At 36.9% G+C, this 19,541-nt stretch overlaps 2 protein-coding genes across 2 annotated transcripts; one reads left to right on the top strand and one right to left on the bottom strand.

The window, feature by feature from the left end:
* Positions 1 to 62: 62 nt before the first annotated feature.
* On the bottom strand, positions 63 to 10,439 carry irf5 (interferon regulatory factor 5). The gene is made up of 10 exons (XM_073838729.1): positions 10,217 to 10,439; positions 8,564 to 8,683; positions 7,264 to 7,386; positions 6,408 to 6,594; positions 5,559 to 5,584; positions 5,426 to 5,453; positions 4,893 to 5,330; positions 3,709 to 4,098; positions 3,256 to 3,374; positions 63 to 479 (listed from the first exon to the last, which is right to left on the bottom strand). Exons 2-10 carry the CDS (start codon positions 8,612 to 8,614, stop codon positions 291 to 293), a joined length of 1,551 nt encoding a protein of 516 aa, XP_073694830.1. The 5' UTR covers positions 8,615 to 8,683; positions 10,217 to 10,439; the 3' UTR covers positions 63 to 290.
* Positions 10,440 to 11,593: 1,154 nt separating this feature from the next.
* Positions 11,594 to 19,454, top strand: ccdc87 (coiled-coil domain containing 87). Its single transcript, XM_073837751.1, has 19 exons — positions 11,594 to 11,600; positions 11,690 to 11,841; positions 12,299 to 12,549; positions 12,675 to 12,828; positions 13,763 to 13,856; positions 14,179 to 14,258; positions 14,622 to 14,776; positions 14,878 to 14,998; positions 15,081 to 15,284; positions 16,150 to 16,269; positions 16,379 to 16,494; positions 16,589 to 16,718; positions 16,827 to 16,927; positions 17,187 to 17,302; positions 17,409 to 17,440; positions 18,090 to 18,254; positions 18,343 to 18,457; positions 18,543 to 18,685; positions 18,764 to 19,454. The coding sequence occupies exons 1-19, from the start codon at positions 11,594 to 11,596 to the stop codon at positions 19,001 to 19,003; spliced, it is 2,496 nt and encodes an 831-aa protein (XP_073693852.1). The 3' UTR covers positions 19,004 to 19,454.
* Positions 19,455 to 19,541: the final 87 nt, after the last annotated feature.

Genomic DNA, 19,541 nt, shown 5'->3' on the forward strand with positions numbered 1-19,541 from the left:
ATCAGCAGATAATCCAGCTGCTCTCGTCATGTTTGCAAAGAAACCATACTGTGGCAACTTGATCATGCCAGCAACCATTTAAAATACTGCAATGGTATTTATTGAAATATAACAATTTAAAAGACAAGTTTACATGTAGACAACAATAAATGTGGGAAAAGAAATGTCAAGTTTGGTCTCCAGTGGAAATGTTTTCAGTATGGCATCAGAGGCGGCACCTATATATATTCCAATGTTCAGAAGGACCTCCAATTCTGAGCAGGAAATAAACAAGATGGTTCCTTTTTCAGTTAGTGGATGTTTTGTGCCCAGGTCGGGTGCGCGTTTTGACTCTGCAAAAGTCTGTGGAGCTCTTTGAACTGCTCCACCGTCTGGTCTTTCAGGTCAGGGTTGGAGATCTGCAACCGAATGCTGTCTGTGGACCACGAAAGCTCGCCTGAAAACATCTCTGTAAGGATTCTTGCAACGACTGGAACAACCTGGATGAAGAAAAGTAAGAGCAGACGTGTTTATTTTGCTATAGCAATCTGCTAAGTTAGAAAATAGCTAATTATAAAACAACATTGGTTCTGGATGCTGATATTACTACATAATACAATATATATAGTATCAGCTATAACATCAAACATCTGTTCACCTAGTTATAGTTGTGCTATATTGTGAACAATGCTGCTTGTTCTTGCTAGCACAGTTTAGCACTATAGCATGGTTTGCTAAGTCTGAAGAATGCTACAAACGACAGTTTTGACTTAAAAGGCTGTTTAATAGCTGTGCTATATTGCGAATACAATGCTGCAGGTCATTGCTAACACCACATGGTTTGCTTACATAAAATATAGCTCTGGTTCTGGATGCTGATTGGCTAAAATACAATCTGTTCATCTAGTTGTGCTATATTGTTAACTTTGCTAAGTCTGAAAAATGCTGTGTTTTATTGCGAATACAATGCGGCAGGTCATTGCTATATATATAAAATCTAGCTGTTTCTTGATGCTGATTGGTTAAAATAGAACATCTGGTTATAGTTGTGCTATATTGTGAATACAGTTTAGCACAGTTATGAAATAAAACAGTTTGCTCACTTAGTTATAACTAAGGTAGTAAAACCACATTGTTTGCTATATATAAAATGTAGCTTTGGTTCTTGATGCTGATTGGTTAAAATACATGATTTAGTAATATGAGACACCTGGTTATAACACAATTTCACAATTTAGCATTAAACCATGGTTTTGTTAACGTTGACGAACATTACACTATGAAACAGCTCTGTTTCTTGATGCTGATTGGCTAAAATACAATATATAGTAACATATTTGACATTTGTTCACCTGGTTATAACTGCATCAGTGCTAACAACGCAGTTTAGCAATATAGCATGTTTTTGTTAGCGGTTAACATTACACCATGAAACAGCTCTGTTTCTGGAAGCTGATTGGCTAAAATACACTATATAGCAACATATCTGACATGAAATACCTGTTTGCCTAGTTATGATGGCATTGTTGCGAAAACACAATTTGGCAATATAGCATGATTTTGTTAGCTTTGACGACATTACATTATAAAATGGCTCTGTTTCTGGATGCTAAATGGCTAAAATATACTATATAGTAACGTATTTGATATGAAATGTTATAATTGTGCAATGGAGCCAACAATGCAATTTATCAATATAACATGTTTCGTTAGCGTTAATGAACATATTATGAAAGGGCTGTTTCTGGATGCTGATTGGCTTAAATACAATATATAGTAACATTTGACATTCACCTGGTTATAACTGTGCATCGGTGCTAACAACACAATTTAGCAATATAGCAGTTTTGTTAGCTTTGACAAACATTACATTATGAAACAACCGTTTATGGATGCTGATTGGCTAAAATACACTATATAATAGCATATATTTGACTAGAAACACCCGTTCACCTAGGTTATAACTGTATCAGTTTTATCAATGCTATTTTTTTCCGCTTTGACATGCATTGCATTATGAAACAGCTGTTTCTGGATACTGATTGGCTAAAATACACTATATAATAGCATATATTTGACATGAAACACCCTTTTTACCTAGTTATAACCGCATTAGTGCTAACAACGCAGTTTAGCAATATAACATGGTTTTGTTAGCTTTGTTGAACATTATAAAACAGTTGTTCATGGATGCTGATTGGCTAAAATACACTATTTAGTAACATATTTGACAAGAAATACCTGTTTGCCAAGTTATAACTGTGCACTGTTGCTAACAATGCAATTTAACAATATAGCATGGTTTTGCTAGCTTTGAAGAACATTATGAAACAGCTTCTGGATGCTGATTGGCTTAAATACACTATATAGTTAGCCTGGAAAAATCCAGACCCTAATCTATTAATATTAAGCGTCTGGCATCGAGCAATGAAAAGTGTCTAACTGGAGGGGCGGCACCAAGCATGCATTTGAAACTCTCAATGCACGCAATTGGATAACGCCACGACCAATCACTAAGTTTTCACTAAGCCCCATACGCTTAGCTACCAGCGGAGCTAACTGATAGATTAAACTCTTGCCGTATCCAGTCGGCAAAACAGCAAAAAAAGTCCTTCTTACAAAGGAACGATTCGAGCGCGGTTTTCTGTTTCTCTTTTATATGAAAAGCCAAGTCTAACTCGTTCATTGTAGCTGCCAAAGCCATTTCAAACAACTGGTGTTCATCTGTTTACTGATGATTCCGGACGTCGCAGCGCTGTCGTCATCAGTTTAGCTCGCCTCTGGCCCGCCTACATCAGATACACCGATTTGATTGGTTCCCAGAACTGCTTACGTAATGCAGTAACATGCATCATTGCTCGATGCCAGAGTGTCTTGCAGAGGCAATTCAAATTGTGCTCTCACGAGACCTCTGGATTTCCAGGGTACTATATAGTAACATTTGACATGAAACACTTGTTTGCCTCGTTTTAACTGTGCATTGTTGCTAACAATGCAATTTAGCAATATAGCATAGTTTGCTAGTTTTGAAGAATGTTAAATTGTAAAATAGCTCTGGTTCTGAATGCTGATTTGCTAAAAATACACTATATAGTAACATATCTCACATTTCAAACACCAGTTCACCAAGTTGTAGCTGTACTATATTGTGAATATAATGCAGAGTCATTGCTAACAACTCAATTTAGCGATGTAGCTCAGCCTTGTACACCATAAACAACTAAACAGTCTTTGCACTCTAAATTAAACCAATGAACATGGATTTAATTTCCAAACCTGGACAATGATGAGCTTTTTCTCCTTGGGCTTTCTGTCTGGCCAGTCCTCACCGAAGCAGAAGTAGATCTCAAAGGGTGGAGGAGTCGGCGCCTCTCCTTTCTGATACAAAATGAGACCTGAAGAGAAAATGTATTACATACCAAATTTCAAAAATGATCCCAGCCAGTCATATGCATTTGCAATTTGGTGTCCCCCGAGAAAATTCCTGCATGCGAGTTAAAACGTTTTTGTTTTTTTATATATAATACAGAATAAAATGGATGTGTTGGGCAATTTTGTACTTTGTCTTGTTCACTTCCCACAAAATTCAGGAAGCTTCTGTAGATTTAGCACAATAGAATGAAGAGCAAAGGATGTTTGAAAACTGTTCTTCATTAACAGCATATAAAATGCATAAACATGGATAAATTATTCTTCCAAACTCAAAAAAAAAGGACTGGTTCCTCTTACCATGAAGGAAGTTGTTCAGACTGAAGACCCTGATCTTCATCTCTCTTTCCATTGGATTCGGTGGCCCCTGCTCGAGCACGCCTGGCCCAGACCAGAACACTTTACACTGGCACAGCCTGATGGCATAGATATCTTGTCCCCTGATCTCCAAAATCAGCCCTCGGTCCATCACATCCAGCAGATGATCGGTGTAGAACCTCTGCTTCTCGTTTTGGATCTCAGCGGTTCCTGGAAACAGCACCTGCTGCAGCGTTACCGGACCGAACAGCTCTACTTGTTCTGGTGTGGGCGCCAGGTTACCATAGTAAAGTCTACAACCTTGTGGGTTACTGACAGTCAAAGAACCAGCCGTCCGACCCCTGTACTGGAACTTGACATCTAGATCAGTTACTAGAAAAGAGAAAACAAGAATGAACATTTTATCCTTGTTTACTCAGCGTTGTTTCTTGGTTTTATTTCTTTTGGTGGAACATTTGGTGTACAAGTCATTTGGACAACCCTCGTCATATAATTTTATGGTACTTTTGTAAATTTCACTTTCATTGTATGGAAATACACTATATTGCCAAAAGTATTGGGACACCCTGTTCTAATGAACAGGTTTGACTACTGTAGTAAATTCCATCCAAATATTTAAGCATATAATGATATTGTAGGGGATTGTGTTCTTCTCATTTAGTAGCAACAGCTCTGTGTATAAGGCAAGGTTAAAAAAAAGATTGATTCAGTCAGTGTGGAAGAACTTGACTGGCCTGCAAAGGCTAAGTCCTAATCCCAGCTGAACATCTCTGGAGTGACTTTAAATGCAGACTTTGAGCCAAAAACTCTTCACCAAACACCAATGACTTATAACTATGGGTGCAGTCATTTTTGACACTGTTCATTAGAAGTGGGTGTCCCAATACTTTTGGCAATATAGTGTACATGAGAATGAATGATGACAGACCTTTTAGGATGAACTTTTTCTTTAATAACAGATGACCAGACTAACAACTGAAATTTTCATAATTTCATAATACAGCCAAGGTGTGCAAGCTGTGCCTCTATACACACCTCTTGCCAAGTCATTTACCATCAGCATTACTCAAAGTGAACGGGTGGGACTAGGTTTTTTCTGCAATTTAGGTATGTCTTCATCATAAACCGCAACAATAATCCTGAAGAACAAGGCATTAGAGGCTTACAGGGTAACATGTGCGGACTGCTCAGCAGCTCTGAGATGCAGGGATGAACCTGGTTCTCCACTTGAGATGGCACCTCTTGCATTGGGCTGTCCACTATGGCTGGAGGGCCTACAGAATGAGTGACTACATCTTGAAGAACAGGAGGCGGTATGACTCCAGTCCCCATTCCCAGACCGTTCGGAAGTCCCCCGGCATGAACGGGATAAGGTGTCTGCTCGACTTTGATAGCACTGTGACTGGGAAATTTGGGTAAAGGACCAGCCGAAGGTCCAGTGCTGGACTGGGCGAGGTGAGAGGACATAGGAGCTCCTCCGCTGGAGACGACTTCTCCTAAGAGGTTCATTCGAGGGTTATGATGGGCGGGATTATAGCCGTCGGCAATAGGAGAGGTGAACGGAACATCTACTCGGGGAGGATATGCCGGGTAGCTGGAAGGGTCTGTCAAGCCCCATGGAAAAAAATATATATATTACTTTATGTATATATTATCAATAGTAACTTATTCCAAAAAAACATCCACTTCGAAATCTTACCAATAGAGAGTTTGACGAAGTTTTGCAGCTGAATTTCAAGAAGAAAAAAAAAGACAGTGGTGAAAATTAATTTTTTTTCCAAATTGCAGTTATTTAAGCTATTCTTCTACATTCCATGCTCTTCAGAACTTACCTCCTCTTCATCATCGTCTCCAGCATCTAAAATAAACAAAGAATTGATGATTTATTGGTTTGTTCATCTTTTATCCCTTAAAGGATTGGTTTACTCCAGAATTACAAAACTTCCTGATAATTTATTCATCCAGTGTCATCCTAGATGTTCATGTCTTTCTTTCTTTAGCTGAAAAGAAATTAAGGTTTTTGAGGAAAACATTCAAGGATTGTACTTCATATAGTGGACTTCAATGGTGATCAATGGGTTGAAGGTGCAAATTGTTTCAATGGAGCTTCACAGGGCTATAACACGATCCCAGCCGAGGAATAAGTCTAGAACTTCACGCAATACGTAAAAACAAAGTTGGAAAGCAACTAAAGTCAAGAGTTTTTTGCCTATGCTACCAATTTGAACTGTAGCACACAGACTAAGAACTAACCACGCCTGACCTTTCAAACATGATAACGTAATGCGTTAACTCGTAGACGAGCATTTGATTAAAAAGTATATAATTTTATTTTATTTTTTTAAATGACCAATCGTTTCACTAGATATCTTTGGCTGGGATCGTCTAGAGCCCTTTGAAGCTGAAATGAAACTGCAATTTGGATTGATCTCCATTGAAGCACACAATATAGAGAAAAATCATGGAATGTTTTTCTGAAAAACCTTCATTTCTGTTCGACTGAAGAAAGAAAGATATGAACATCTTGGATGACGTCACATTTCCTACTTAATTCTAATTCCTACTTAACACTTAAACAACAAGTTGTGGTGGGAAATATTGAATGATCTGAGCATAGGGTTAGGGTTAGGCATTGTTTCAGCAAGTATCCCATGTTACTGGCTTGTAGGCCAGGTCCTTACCTCCATTGACTGTCTGGTCGCACACCTCGTAGATCTTATAGGGCTGGACGGGGGTATCCTTTGTGCCATCGTAGTGGAGTCCGAACTCTCGGCTTTTGTTTAGGGCACAGCGGAGATTGGCCTTCCATTTGGCTGGATCTGGCTCATCTACTCCTTCCTGGTACTTGCCTGTTTCCAGAGCCCAAGCCTGCAGAGCAAAATTAATGAAACAGACTTGAGGAATGTCTGTGCGAAAAAACTAGACACATGACATTCGTTGGGTATTTGATTTGACAATCAAAATCAACATAGTGCAGCATGAGTCCTCAATATTTTTGATGCGTTTTTCCGAAAATGAAAGCGTACATCTGCTAAATGTGAAGTCTGTTAATGTACACTTGCTTAAAAATGCCTTCAAAGAGTTCTAACAGTCACAAAACTAATTTTGAAAGGTCTTAAACCTCACGGTTCTAAGGTTTTCTTGACTTCCTCTTAAAATCTTGCCACAGTGAAGTCAAGTGGAATCGAAACTCCATTTTAGTTCTCCAAAGTTGGTTGCAAAAGTACTAAAAAGACAATCCTTAAAAACATCACTAGAACTTGTGAAAACAGGACATTTAATGGCTCTATGTTCTGCAAAAACACTTTTTAAAAGAATGTATGAGGACAGTGGTTTGCTTTTTAAATCATTTTCTGTTATTTGAATAATTCAATACAGAAAAGTGAAACTACTAGATATTTCAGTACCTTAAAACTCTAAAACACCCCCAAAAAATCCCCCTAGTGCTAACTTTAAAACAGAACAGATACAGGAGTGAAAAATAGACGATTCTAAGATCTTATATGGGGAAATACATCTAAAAACCACATTATTCACCTTAAATATAGTGTTCTCCTCCTCCAGGGTAGGCATATGGCGGGTGGCATGTCTCCAAGGGATCCGGAACAGTCTGCGCTCTTGATTGAGCCAATGCAGTCCTGGGTATTTCCCACTGTTAATCTGGCAGGGTGAGAAATGTTGACTTTACTAATGTAGAACCAGTTCAGGATGCCAAGACTACAAATAATATTCCTCCACTAGTTTTGCTTCCATTTTAAATGCTGATATTTGGAAGTGCTATATGGATGAAGGCAAGATGGCAGCTGGATACTGATATTTTTCAGTTTGAAGATCATATCAAGTGTTTAAAACAGGGTTTGACACATCTCCAGTGTGCTTTTATGCAGTTCTTGGTAAGTTCAGAAATCAATTTGACAGGGTTATACTAATGAAAATAAGATTAAAACTACTGTATAGTCAGTTTCGAGACTGTTTATACAAACTCGCTTTCTTCTGTTGCATTGAAAACATTGAAAACAAAAGTAACCAGAGGCTATTCAAGCTCCAAAAATGACAAAAATAGCAAAAAATGACAATTTTTAAATTTGTGAGATAACTGAGATCAAATAGTGAGTGGTTCAACCTTAATTTTACGAAGCTACTGTATACGCCGAGGTGCTCTCGTGAACGTGCGTCGAAGACTGACACAGAAGAGAAGTAATCATTGAACAAAGACGTCATTTTTGTTTTCTTTGCACACAAAAAGTATTCTCGTAGCTTCATGAAATTAAGGTTGAACCACTAATGGCGCATGGACTATTTTAACAATGTCCTTTCTACCTTTCTGGGCCTTGAACGTGCCAGTTGCGTTGCTGTCTATGCAGGGTCAGAAAGCTCTTGGATTTCATTAAAAATATTTTAATTTGTGCTTGGAACGGCATTAGGGGTAATTAATGACAGAATTTTTGGGTGAACTATCCCTTTAAGGTAACTTAAAAGCATCGTAAAAGTAGTCTTTCCAACCTATATATGCTATATACCAAGTTTTCTGATGGTCATCTGAGGAAAAGTCTGAAACTTTTCCACTCATTTGTGTCTGCACATATTTTAGAAGTGCTGTGTCATGATTCCTCAGCTGATGTGAAAATCGATGCCTGTGGCATAATCAAGATCATAAAATTACTTTTATGGTGCTTTTTGGTCATTGATAGAGCTTGACGGTAAATGGTCATTGTTCACTTTTACTTGAAACCTCCTGAGGCCAAGTAGACTTTCGTTTTTGAATGTCAATGTTTTTTGGCTTATCTACACAAATGTTCTTTGAAAACTACAATATGCATAGTAAATCACAATTCACCTGTGCCAGCAGCCATGGCTTCAGACGGATCCTCCGTGGTTGACCACTCATGGTGCTGGAAAACGAGGGGTTCGGAGGAAGTAGTAATGGTGAACACTGTTCTTCTGGTCAGCTGTTGTTCTAATGGGGCAAGAAAAGCGGTATAGTTACATCGTTGACAGATGATTTAGTCTGGAGGTTGGCAAATATCAGAGAGGAACATAGTAATTAATTATAGGCTGAATCTGCCAAATCTACCCAAAGAGAGGTGTTGAGAAGGATAAGCTGACAAAAAAAATCAATAAAAGTATCACTCCACACAATTTGAGGGCAAAAGCTTAAGCACAAAAGCAGCACAATGACAAATGTGACAAGATGTGAGCCTTCAGGCCTCTGCCAAGTCCACAAACCGCTGGTATCAAAGCAGGTGCTCGTGGGAAAATAGAAAGCATGTGGGTATTCAGTTTAAAAAGCTCAGTAGCAGCGAGGTCATGTTACCTCTGTAAATAAACGACAACATGACTGAGCACAATGACAGCCAAGCGCGAACGCCACCATTTTTTAGTGCAGTCTGCACTAAAAAGACATTTTAAGTTGTTTACACAACGGCTGTGACTTCTGCAGAAATGAAAAAGAGGCTGTGAAACTTTCAAAGCCACTTTTTCTGCTTAAACGCTCTGACGTGAGTCAAGACACTTTGCGTGAAATTTTTCAATGAGTTGTAAATGGCATCTTGATATTGCTCTCCCATAAAGGAAGTTCTGAATACTACTAAATGCTAAAGAGATATTCTGATTTGGTTTAGGATGGAGAAGTGGGCGAGGTACCTAAATAAAAATTGCGTTCGGTGTTCCCTTATTTAGTTCCTTTAACCTTGTACTGTGGTACCTTTAGGTAACAAAAGGAAAGTTCATCGCTTTCTGAGCATATGGATATGATATTGTTAATAATGAAGGAATGGCATGATTTTAGAAAAGCCACGCCGAGTCATATAAATTATGTTTTGACAACTTTTTGAAACTTTTTATGTTATTTTATTTATCTTACACATTATTAGTATCTACCTTTTTTAGTATTTACGCAACATTTAAATTACAGATACAGATAATTCTATTATATAATGTGGGAAGTTAAACAAATAGAAATACTTACATAATGTGGGCAGTTTGTTATTTTTTTTTAGAATTCTGACATCGTTTAATCACCCATTTTTTCTTCAGATACTTCAATAAAAAACAACGCATTTTACTTATTATTATTTACGTTTTTTCCTCCACTGTTACGTAGTAAAAAAAGAGAAAATATTTAGATTTTATTTCATTTACTTATGTTTAGGTTTAGTAGAGTTAGTAATGAGGTCAAATGTATCCAAAAATTAACTTTTTAAAAACATTACTTTCAAAATACAAGCAAAACAAGTATGTATTGTTAGATATTAACAAACATTTTGGTTTTCAATTTAGTAACACCCCAAAACACACAAAAGATACAAATAAACATTGCCTATTAGGCTACTCAAGAAGCCGCAATGTAGCCAAAACGCCCATTCAATTCTCACCTGTCCGTAAATAATACGCGTCTAAAGCTTCAGAAGTCAAGTTAATACGACAAAAACCTCAAGGTTTTATGTTTCGTAACTTTTGCAAATGGTTTACCGAACTTAAAATCACTTACCTGCAATGAAAAGTATCCAAACGGTGAATAGTCTCGGTTCAGCGTTTACCTGACGGACGCATATAGCTCAGGTGAGGTTTAGATCCGCGTCTGTGCGTCCTTTTAGCTCCAGCAGATCAAATAGCCGAGGACTGAATGATCGCAGCTCTCCAGCAGGACTCTCTCATATCCATGTTGTTTTCTTAACAAGCATGAGGCAACAGAAAACTTATTTGCAGAAGTTGAACAGGTACCACCCTTCCGGATGACAGGGGCTAATGTAAACGGAAGTGGTGTGTGTTTCATTTTTCATACTTCATACACATGCACTATGACTGTGACCCATCTACGCTCTGTGTTTTTAGTGTGTAGTCTTAACACATGAAGAAAATATCAGTGCATTTATACCACATGACTGTTTTTAATGTTCAGATTGTAATTTTTGATAGTCTAAATCAGATTTAGAGAGATTAATCTCAGAACCGTATTTGACATAAATACAGAAGGCAGCTCATTTAATAAAATTGTTTAAGGGTTATATTTACTATTCACAGAGTTACTTAGACTTTAAACTGCAGTACGTTTATTTATTCACTAGGTGGGTTCTGTCACGTTTATACACCGTATACTTGGTTTTTTATTTTGTTATCAAGACTGAACAGCTTTGCTATTATTATTATTGTGCATGCAGTTATATGACGTCGTGTTACTTAAAAGCCTTTTTATTTTATTTATTTGTTTATTTAAAATGAACACAAAAGTTAAAAAGTCATTAATAAAGTCATTACATAATGACGGCGTCAATTCCAAAGTTGCGCAATGACGTCGTGCGTGACCGTGACCTGTTGGGGTTTCCAGGGCAACATGACTTGTTTTAGGACTACGGCGTTCAGTCGGACCTATTCAGTCGATTTATTACATTTGATAAATATTTTTTTGTAACTATCTTGCTGTTAATCTTCTGATGAGTAGCACTGTGTTTTTAAATCCTGTGCACTGTAATTTTAAAGTTTACTCGTATAGTTGTGACATAAATCAGTCTCATTCACTCGTGTTATGTTGGTTAACGCCAGGTTCAAACGTAACTTGCAACTAAATTTTTAAAACCTTAAATGTTAAATGAATTCTGAAAAGTTTGTTTTTGTAAAGCCCGAAGTTATTTTTAATTATTATTTGGCTTGAGTAAGCTTTTAAAGCTTAAACGTATAATGTCAAACTAATTAAATAGCTTAGTACATAAAACTGCAGGACATTCCTCTATGCTTTAATGTTTTGAGAATGACTGGCGAAATAACAAGCACACACGGGTTCTTGAGGACCTCCAAATGATGGTCTACAGTCGAGGTTCAGAGTTTTCTGAGACCTCTTTCACAACTCATGGATGTCAATTTTGACAGGATGACAGGTTAGTGCTTTCTTTACAAGCTAGTTAGTTCACTTTTGAAGTTTTGACATCAATATTACATTATTGTTCATTTGTACATTCATCTTCAGACAGGTCTAAGGAGGTGGGATCCGAGTCTTTAGCTTATAAGAAGGATAAAAGCACTCCGACCTCTTTGGCACAGTTGTGCAAACAGCTAGAGGAGAGAATCGCCCAGAAATCACAGCTTTACTCCATCCACCATGAGGACAGACAGTCTTTGGTCAGTCTCAAACATGTTCAAAAGTTCAAAACATTCAAAAGCAAACTTAAAATACTCTTTTTAATGAGTCTACATGATATATGTGGCCCTGGACCACAAAACCAGTCATAAGGGTACATTTACTTAAAACTTATATTTGTCCGAGATACGACTTTTTGAAAATCTGGAATCTAAGGATGCTAAAAAATCTAAATATTAACAAGTTGTCTAAATGAAGTTCTTAGCCATGCATATTACTAATCAAAAATTACGTTTTGATATATTTACAGTAGGAAATTTACAAAATATCTTCACGGAACATGAACTAAATATCTTAATGATTATTGGCATAATATCGATCATTTTGACCCATACAATGTATTGTTGGCTATTGCTACAAATATACCTGTGCTGCTTATGACAGGTTTTGTAGTCTAGGGTCACATATCCCTTTTGACCATTTGCTTTTGACATTCAGACTGCAGCGTTGACCTCTGAGCTGGGTCTGATCTGGCAAGACCTGAAAACTCCGCCTGTGGACACCACACTGACCCAGGAAGAGAAAGTTCAGCTCCACCGCCAGACCTTCAGTGAGGTTCTGCACATTTGCGAACAGCTGTTTCTGCAATCCTTGCATCTGATGGAGACTCTACAGCAACGAGGCGTCTTCAGCGACCGTGTCAACCGTAGCAGGGTGGCAGCACAGCTTGCTACTGACTGCACCAGTCTGTAAATGTGACTCTTTTTACCTATATTGCATTGAGCTGAACAGCCTTTGATTACACAATATAGTAACAAATACAGTAACATGACGTTACGTATTCACATCAGATTGTCACTATTTCTGATTACAGCTTAAATGTTCGCTCCATAAGATGCAGGATTGTCACAGGAATCAAGGATGCACTTAGATGCAGACAAAGTGCTGTTACACACACACTACATAACAGTGAGAGGTCCACGACAGCGACATTACAGGAAAAAGCTGTGGAGGAGGACCTCAAAGAGGTGCGTTTGTGTGTACACTATCAGTCAAAAGTTTTTGAACAGTAAGATTTTTAATATTTTTTTAAAGAAGTTTCTTCTGTTCACAAAGTACAGCAAAAACAATACAATTTTGAAATATTTTTACTATTTAAAATAACTGTTTTCTATTTGAATATATTTTAAAATGTAATTTATTCCTGTGATCAAAGCTAAATTTTCAGCATCATTACTGCAGTCTTAAGTGTCACATGATCCTTCAGAAATCATTCCAATATGCTGATTTGCTGTTCAAGAAACATTTTTTTTATTATTATCAATATTTAAAACAGTTGAGTACTTTTTTCAGGATTCTCTGATGAATAAAAAAATCCAAAGCATTCATCTGAAATAAAAAGCTTTTGTGACATTACACACTATACCATTCAAAAGCTTGGAGTCAGTATAATTGATAGTATAATTTATACAAATAAATACTTTTATTTAGCAAGGATGCTTTTAATTGATCAATAGTGATGATAAAGAAGTGTATAATGTTGCTAAAGATTTCTATTTCAGATAAATGCTGTTCTTCTGAACTTTCTATTCATCAAAGAAACCTGAAAAAAAATCTACTCAGCTGTTTTCAAAATAATAATAATACATGTTTTTTGAGCAGCGATTTAGAATATTAGAATATTTCTGAAGGATCATGTGACTGGAGTAATTATGCTGAAAATTCAGCTTTGAAATCACAGGAATAAATTACATTTTAAAAAATATTCAAATAGAAAGCAATTATTTTATGTAGTTAACATATTTCAAAATTTGACAGTTTTTGCTGCACTTTGGATCAAATAAATGCAGGCTTGGTAAGCAGAAGAGACTTCTTTAAAAACATTAAAAATCTTCCTGTTCAAAAACTTTTGACTGGTAATGTATGCAAGTTTATTTAATTAATTAATTTCTGTGTCTACAGATTCAGGAGAAAATCGGAGAGCTGGATCTTCAATGTGTGTATGACCTCCAGCCCTGTAATATGAAGCCAATCATCTATAAGACAGACACACAATGTGCGGCAAGATACACAGATACAAGTGATAGTTTACTCAATGAAAATTCTGTCGTCATATACTCACCCACTTTTATGGAACACAAAAAGAAGATGTAAAAACATAATTTATTTTTTACCTTACAGTGAAAGCCAAGAGGGTGCCTTGATTTCGGAAGGCTATGACATTTGTTATACCAAAAACAAGTGCTAATATTAGCTACTACACAGAGCTGCGTAAAACATGATGACAGAATATTCATTTTTTGTGAACTGTCTCTTTAAAATGATGGATTATAATACAAGATGTGACATCTGGACACTGAATGTATGCATGTGTCTAGGTTCTACAGCCAGTATGTCTTATACACTGAAAGAAGAGCAAGATCAGAGTCCCCGTCAAAACCGGTTGGTCAGGATAAAGGTGACCAGGGACTTTTATAATCTATTCCATTGCACACAAGTTTTCAAACATTTGCATGTAGATTTATATAATCCTTAAAGGGATAGTTCACCTAAAAATGAAAATTCTGTCATTAATTACTCACCCTCATGTCGTTCCAAACCCGTAAGACCTTCGTTCACCTTTGAACACAAATTAGGATATTTTCGATGAAATTTGATGAAAACAGCAAGGATACTTCCACGGTCAATATCTTAATTTGTGTTTCTAAGATGAACGGAGGTCTTAAATGTTTGGAATGACATTAGGGATGAGTAATTAATGACAGAACTTTCATTTTTGGGTGAACTATCCCTTTAAAGATTTCTCTTTCTGTCCTCTTAGGGATGTCACTCCATGCCTGACCTACAGAAGGAGACACTGCTGGAGGAGCTGGAGATAACGCTACTCAATCGGCCTCCAACCCCATTAGCCCCACTGTCCACACATCCTACCTCCAGCCTAGAGAAATGCATCAGTCCTAGGGAGGATCTGAAGAGGTTGGGCTGTTGTTACAAAGCACTCGCACCGCATACTATTTACGGTGTCTGTGTGCAAGAGTAAGGGGAACTGAAACTCATTTGTGTGTATGTGTTTATAGATTATTACAAGAGAGTGTTTATGAGGATGGCGATAACTGTGAGACAGATCTGTGCTCGCTTATAGAATCTCTGACCTGCTATAGATCCAGCAGACTTCAAAGGCTCCAACAAAAACTACAGGTACAGTACATACAGAATTAAACTCAGTGTATAGTGACTATGTCATTTGCAAATCACTGTAACAACAGGCATTTCTTTTTAGAAAATTATGGAGGAAGAGGAGGAAATGAAGAAGCACAAAGTTCTTGTGGAGAAGCCTACACACCCACAAGGAGATGTGGTCAGTGTGGCGTTTTGTCCTCAAACCATCATGCGCACAGCAGTGGCCCGTGTGTCCGCTAGGATTCTCCCAGAGACTATCAAACTTAGCATGTACCCACCAGTCTACAATGACCTCACTAAAGAGGTGAGATCAACAGGGTTATTTTAATATTATTTATAGCTATTATAGTATTTTTAAACACTTTGAATTTTATATATATATATATATATATATATATATATATATATATTTGTTCATTTTAATTTTGTAGTATTTGTTTTTTTATTTAAGTTTTAGTAATTTGGTTGTTTTGTTTTTATTAGTTTTTTATTAATTCTATTTTTGTAAATTAACATTTTAGTTTTAATAATTTTAGTAATTCAGCTTATTTTTTTCAGTTATTTTGTTTAGTTTTAAATTAAATTTTTATATTTTATTTCAGTTTATTTTTACTAAACTTTATCCAAATCTAAATATAACAAAATTTATATATACTGTTCTTTATACATGATTACTATTAATATTATTAATATTCTGTTATTGTATATTTTTATATACCTCATTTATAAATTAAAACTGAAATATGGGACCCTGGACCACAAAACCAGTCATAAGGTTCACTTTTAGGATGGGACAGTATTTGGAAATCACTATTATTTGAAAATCAGGAATATGAGGGTGCAAAAAAATCAAAACTGAGAAAATTGAGAAAATCGCCTTTAAAGTTGTCCAAATTAAGTACTAAGCAATGCATATTACTAATCAAAAAATTAATTTTGATATATTTGCAGTAGGAAATTTACAAAATATCTTCATGGAACATGATCTTTACTTAATATCTTAATGATTCTTGACATAAAAGAAAAATCTATCATTTTTGACCCATACAATGTATTGTTAGCTATTGCTACAAATATACCCGTGCAACTTAAGACTGTTTTTGTGGTCCAGGGTCACATATAAGTTGTCTTATATTGGACTTACCTATATATTAATTCTAAAACTCTAGATTGATTCAGCATCGCTTGCTCTGATGGATCAGAACTTGGTTGAAGAACGGATGGAAATAAGTAAAGTCTTTGAAGAGTTATCCAAAAGTATTTCAACAAAGTATTTCAACTTGGATGAGGTAAGTTGATTTAGACATTGGGGACTAGCTGTAGTATTTTCAAATGTGCATTTCTTTTGGTTTAAGTATAATAACATCATAATGTAAAGCTGCTTTTGATCTTTTGAAGGACCCCAGACTTGAGCCTGCCCTGAAAAACGCCACATTCTGCCCAAAAACAGTGATTAATGACAAACTAATGAACCCGTCACTCAGGAGGCCCAATCCATACAGCATATCCCACAGGTGCTCTTTTCTTTCTTACATTTCTTATGTGTATTTGTGGTTCTTTCACACCACAGAATTAGATATAATCTTTAATTGATTTTCATAAATGCAGAGAGCGAACACAGAGGGCTGCGAACAGGAAAAGGCCTGTGAATGCAACCGCTCGAGCGTACAGAGCCTGGTTTCAGTGGTGGAGATATCAACTATCAATGGATGATTATCTTGACTACATTTCCAGTCAGGTGAATCAATAATAGAGTGTGTGTTTATGGGTAATAAATGCTGAATACATTTGGAATTTGTGGACTTGAATGGATTGTGTTTGTGTTATTTGTGCTCTGGTTTTGAAGGACTCCGATTATCTGTCAGTGCTGTTTCACCTGTATGACAGTGATGATGAAGAGGCAGAGAGACACAAGCTGGCTCAGCTGCAGAGAGATGAGAAGAGAAGGTCTGATGTTAACAGCTGGGATGGGTTTTTTTTTGTTTATCCTTTCACATTTACTCTGGAAATGATGCATGATGGCTTGCACCCATAAGACATCCCTTCAACCTTTAAAGAGATAGTTCACCCAAAAATGAATATTCTGTCATTAATTACTCACCCTCATGTGATTCCAAACCCGTAAGACCTTTGTTCATCTTCAGAACACGAATTAATTTTAATTAACATTTTAATTATTGTATTTTATTTGATCATTCTCTTCCAGAAGGCAGCAGGAAAGGATCAGTTCACTTAGGAGACAGAAACAAGAATTTGTTCCTGGATTCTGGAACATCAACACCATAGAGATGGGAGGATTGGGAAGGGAACCAGAACTCGATGGCATGTTATATATTTCTTAAACGAAAAAGGAAATACTGGTACATTTATAAAAATGCATTAAGTGTCCAAAAGTGTATGAATGAATGCAGAAATATCTGTGTTTCAGAGAAAAATCTAGAAGAGGAAATACGAGATGCAGTGAGTTCAAGTTCCTTTCCTTCCCATTATAAAACACAGCACTTCTGTTTTCCACCGATTGCTCCTACGTCTATCATGTTATGTCGCTGTTATTTTTAGTGCAGGCTTCTGTTTAGCAGAAGGACGTTTGAAACAGTCTAGCTCACAAAGTCACTTTATAGTTACTTTTTTGTACAGTTGAAGTCAAAAGCTTACATACACCTTGCAGAATCTGCAAAATGCTGCATTGTGTTTCGTTTCTGGAGCATCAGTGAGTGTTTGAACCTTCTGTAATGGTTGCATAAGAGTCCCTCAATTGTCCTTTGCGAAAAGATGGATCTCAAAATCATACAGTCATTGTTGGAAAGGGTTTAAATATACAAAAATGCTGAAAAACCAAAGAATTTGTGGGACCCGGAGGATTTTTCTGAAGAACAGCAGGCAGTTTAACTGTTCAAGACAAACAAGGGACACTTTAACAACTATCACCAAAAAACAAACAAACAATAGAGCTGTGGATCATTCAGGTAACAACGTAGTATTAACAATTAAGTGTATGTAAACTTTTGAACAGGGTCATTTTTATAAATTCAACCATTATCTTCAACTATTATTTTCTCTTGTGTACTATATATGTAAACAGATTGTTTGACTGATTAATGTTCTTCAGTCTGAAAAGGACGAATGTGAAGATCCAGCTGTTGGACTTCTGCATGGAGAACAGTTGCAGATCAGGCTAGAGAGGGTCTGGAAGACCCTGCTTGTCCCAGAAGGACAACGACTAGACATGGCCATCAAATACAGCTCCCAAGAGCACAGGGACCATCTGCAGGAGGTAGAGATAATGATAATGAACTCTCCTGGCTTTTCATCATGATCATCTAGGATTTATGTTGTCACGTGGATGTATTGTGTGCCCTCAGGCAATTGCTGCGTGGGAGCAGGCGGCTCGGTTGATCCAGAAGAGGGAGCTCTTGCTCTCCGGGCTGGAGGACTTTGAGAGAGAGGCATCTGACCCCAACAGATTTTTCCAGCGAGGTACATCAGATGCAAAGAACCTTGAAAATTCTTATGAATGAATTAAAATACAAGATAATAATACAGATTCATTGCAAATACTTAGGTTATCATGGCTCATCCATCGCTAGAATGGAAGAGGCAAGTCAAAGAGAGAAGCTCAACTCTCAAATTTCAGTCGTAGACCAAGAATTGTCCAAGGCTGTGGACCACATCACAACCCGCTTCAATGACAACATCAGCTATAAGGTGAGTGCATCAATGCTTGGTTATACGCCACTGGTGATTTGCATTTGAAACTCTTCACTGTTGTTTTGGTTGTCACAGGGTCGGCCGTACAGGGAAAAGATGCGATGGGACCGTACTGAGATGCTATACTGGCTGCAGCAAGAGAGGCGGGTTCAGTCTCTGGAGATGTTTGTAGATGGACGGATGGCTCTGCCTGTAAGGCTTCCTCCTCTGAGCCAAAACCAAGAGCTTTGCTCAGACAACCATCAAATCCTCCAAAAACAACGCCTGTCACGCTGTGAGGGAAGTGGCCAATTATTGCAACACTGCAAGCTTTAAACAAAAATACCAGTGTAGTCCAAATACTAGCAAATAAAGCAAGACCTATCAGTTTTTTACAGACCTGTTTCATGTTGATTACTAGTTTAGTATATTCTTACTAGTTGCTGAAGAACTTAAGACTTCCAATTTTTTGTTTTTAATTATTCATTTTATATTTTTATCCACCTTTTTCTTCCAGTAAGAGTGGGCGCGGCCATTTGTATATTTTATGGGTTTGGCTTCTGATCTCATCCGCGTCCAGCTATTTTTAGCTGAACAAAACAACTTGTTTTGCTGCTTGATATTGCAAATTGTTGTGTCTTACCATATTCTTTTAATGTATTATCTTAATTATAAACACACTGGTTTATAGTGCAAACAGATTTAATGATTACAGCATGTTGTTGTTCTTGCTATTTCCCTATAGCGGATAATTAAACCGAAAGTCTCACAGATATGCAGTTCTGCGTTAAAGAATAAGGTGTATATACCTTTTTTGGTAGCTTAGAAATAAAATCTTAAGCTTAGAAATTATATTGATATGAAATGTGGGGGG

The sequence above is a fragment of the Garra rufa genome, chromosome 4 (assembly GCF_049309525.1).
Source record: "Garra rufa chromosome 4, GarRuf1.0, whole genome shotgun sequence".
Taxonomy (NCBI): domain Eukaryota; kingdom Metazoa; phylum Chordata; class Actinopteri; order Cypriniformes; family Cyprinidae; genus Garra; species Garra rufa.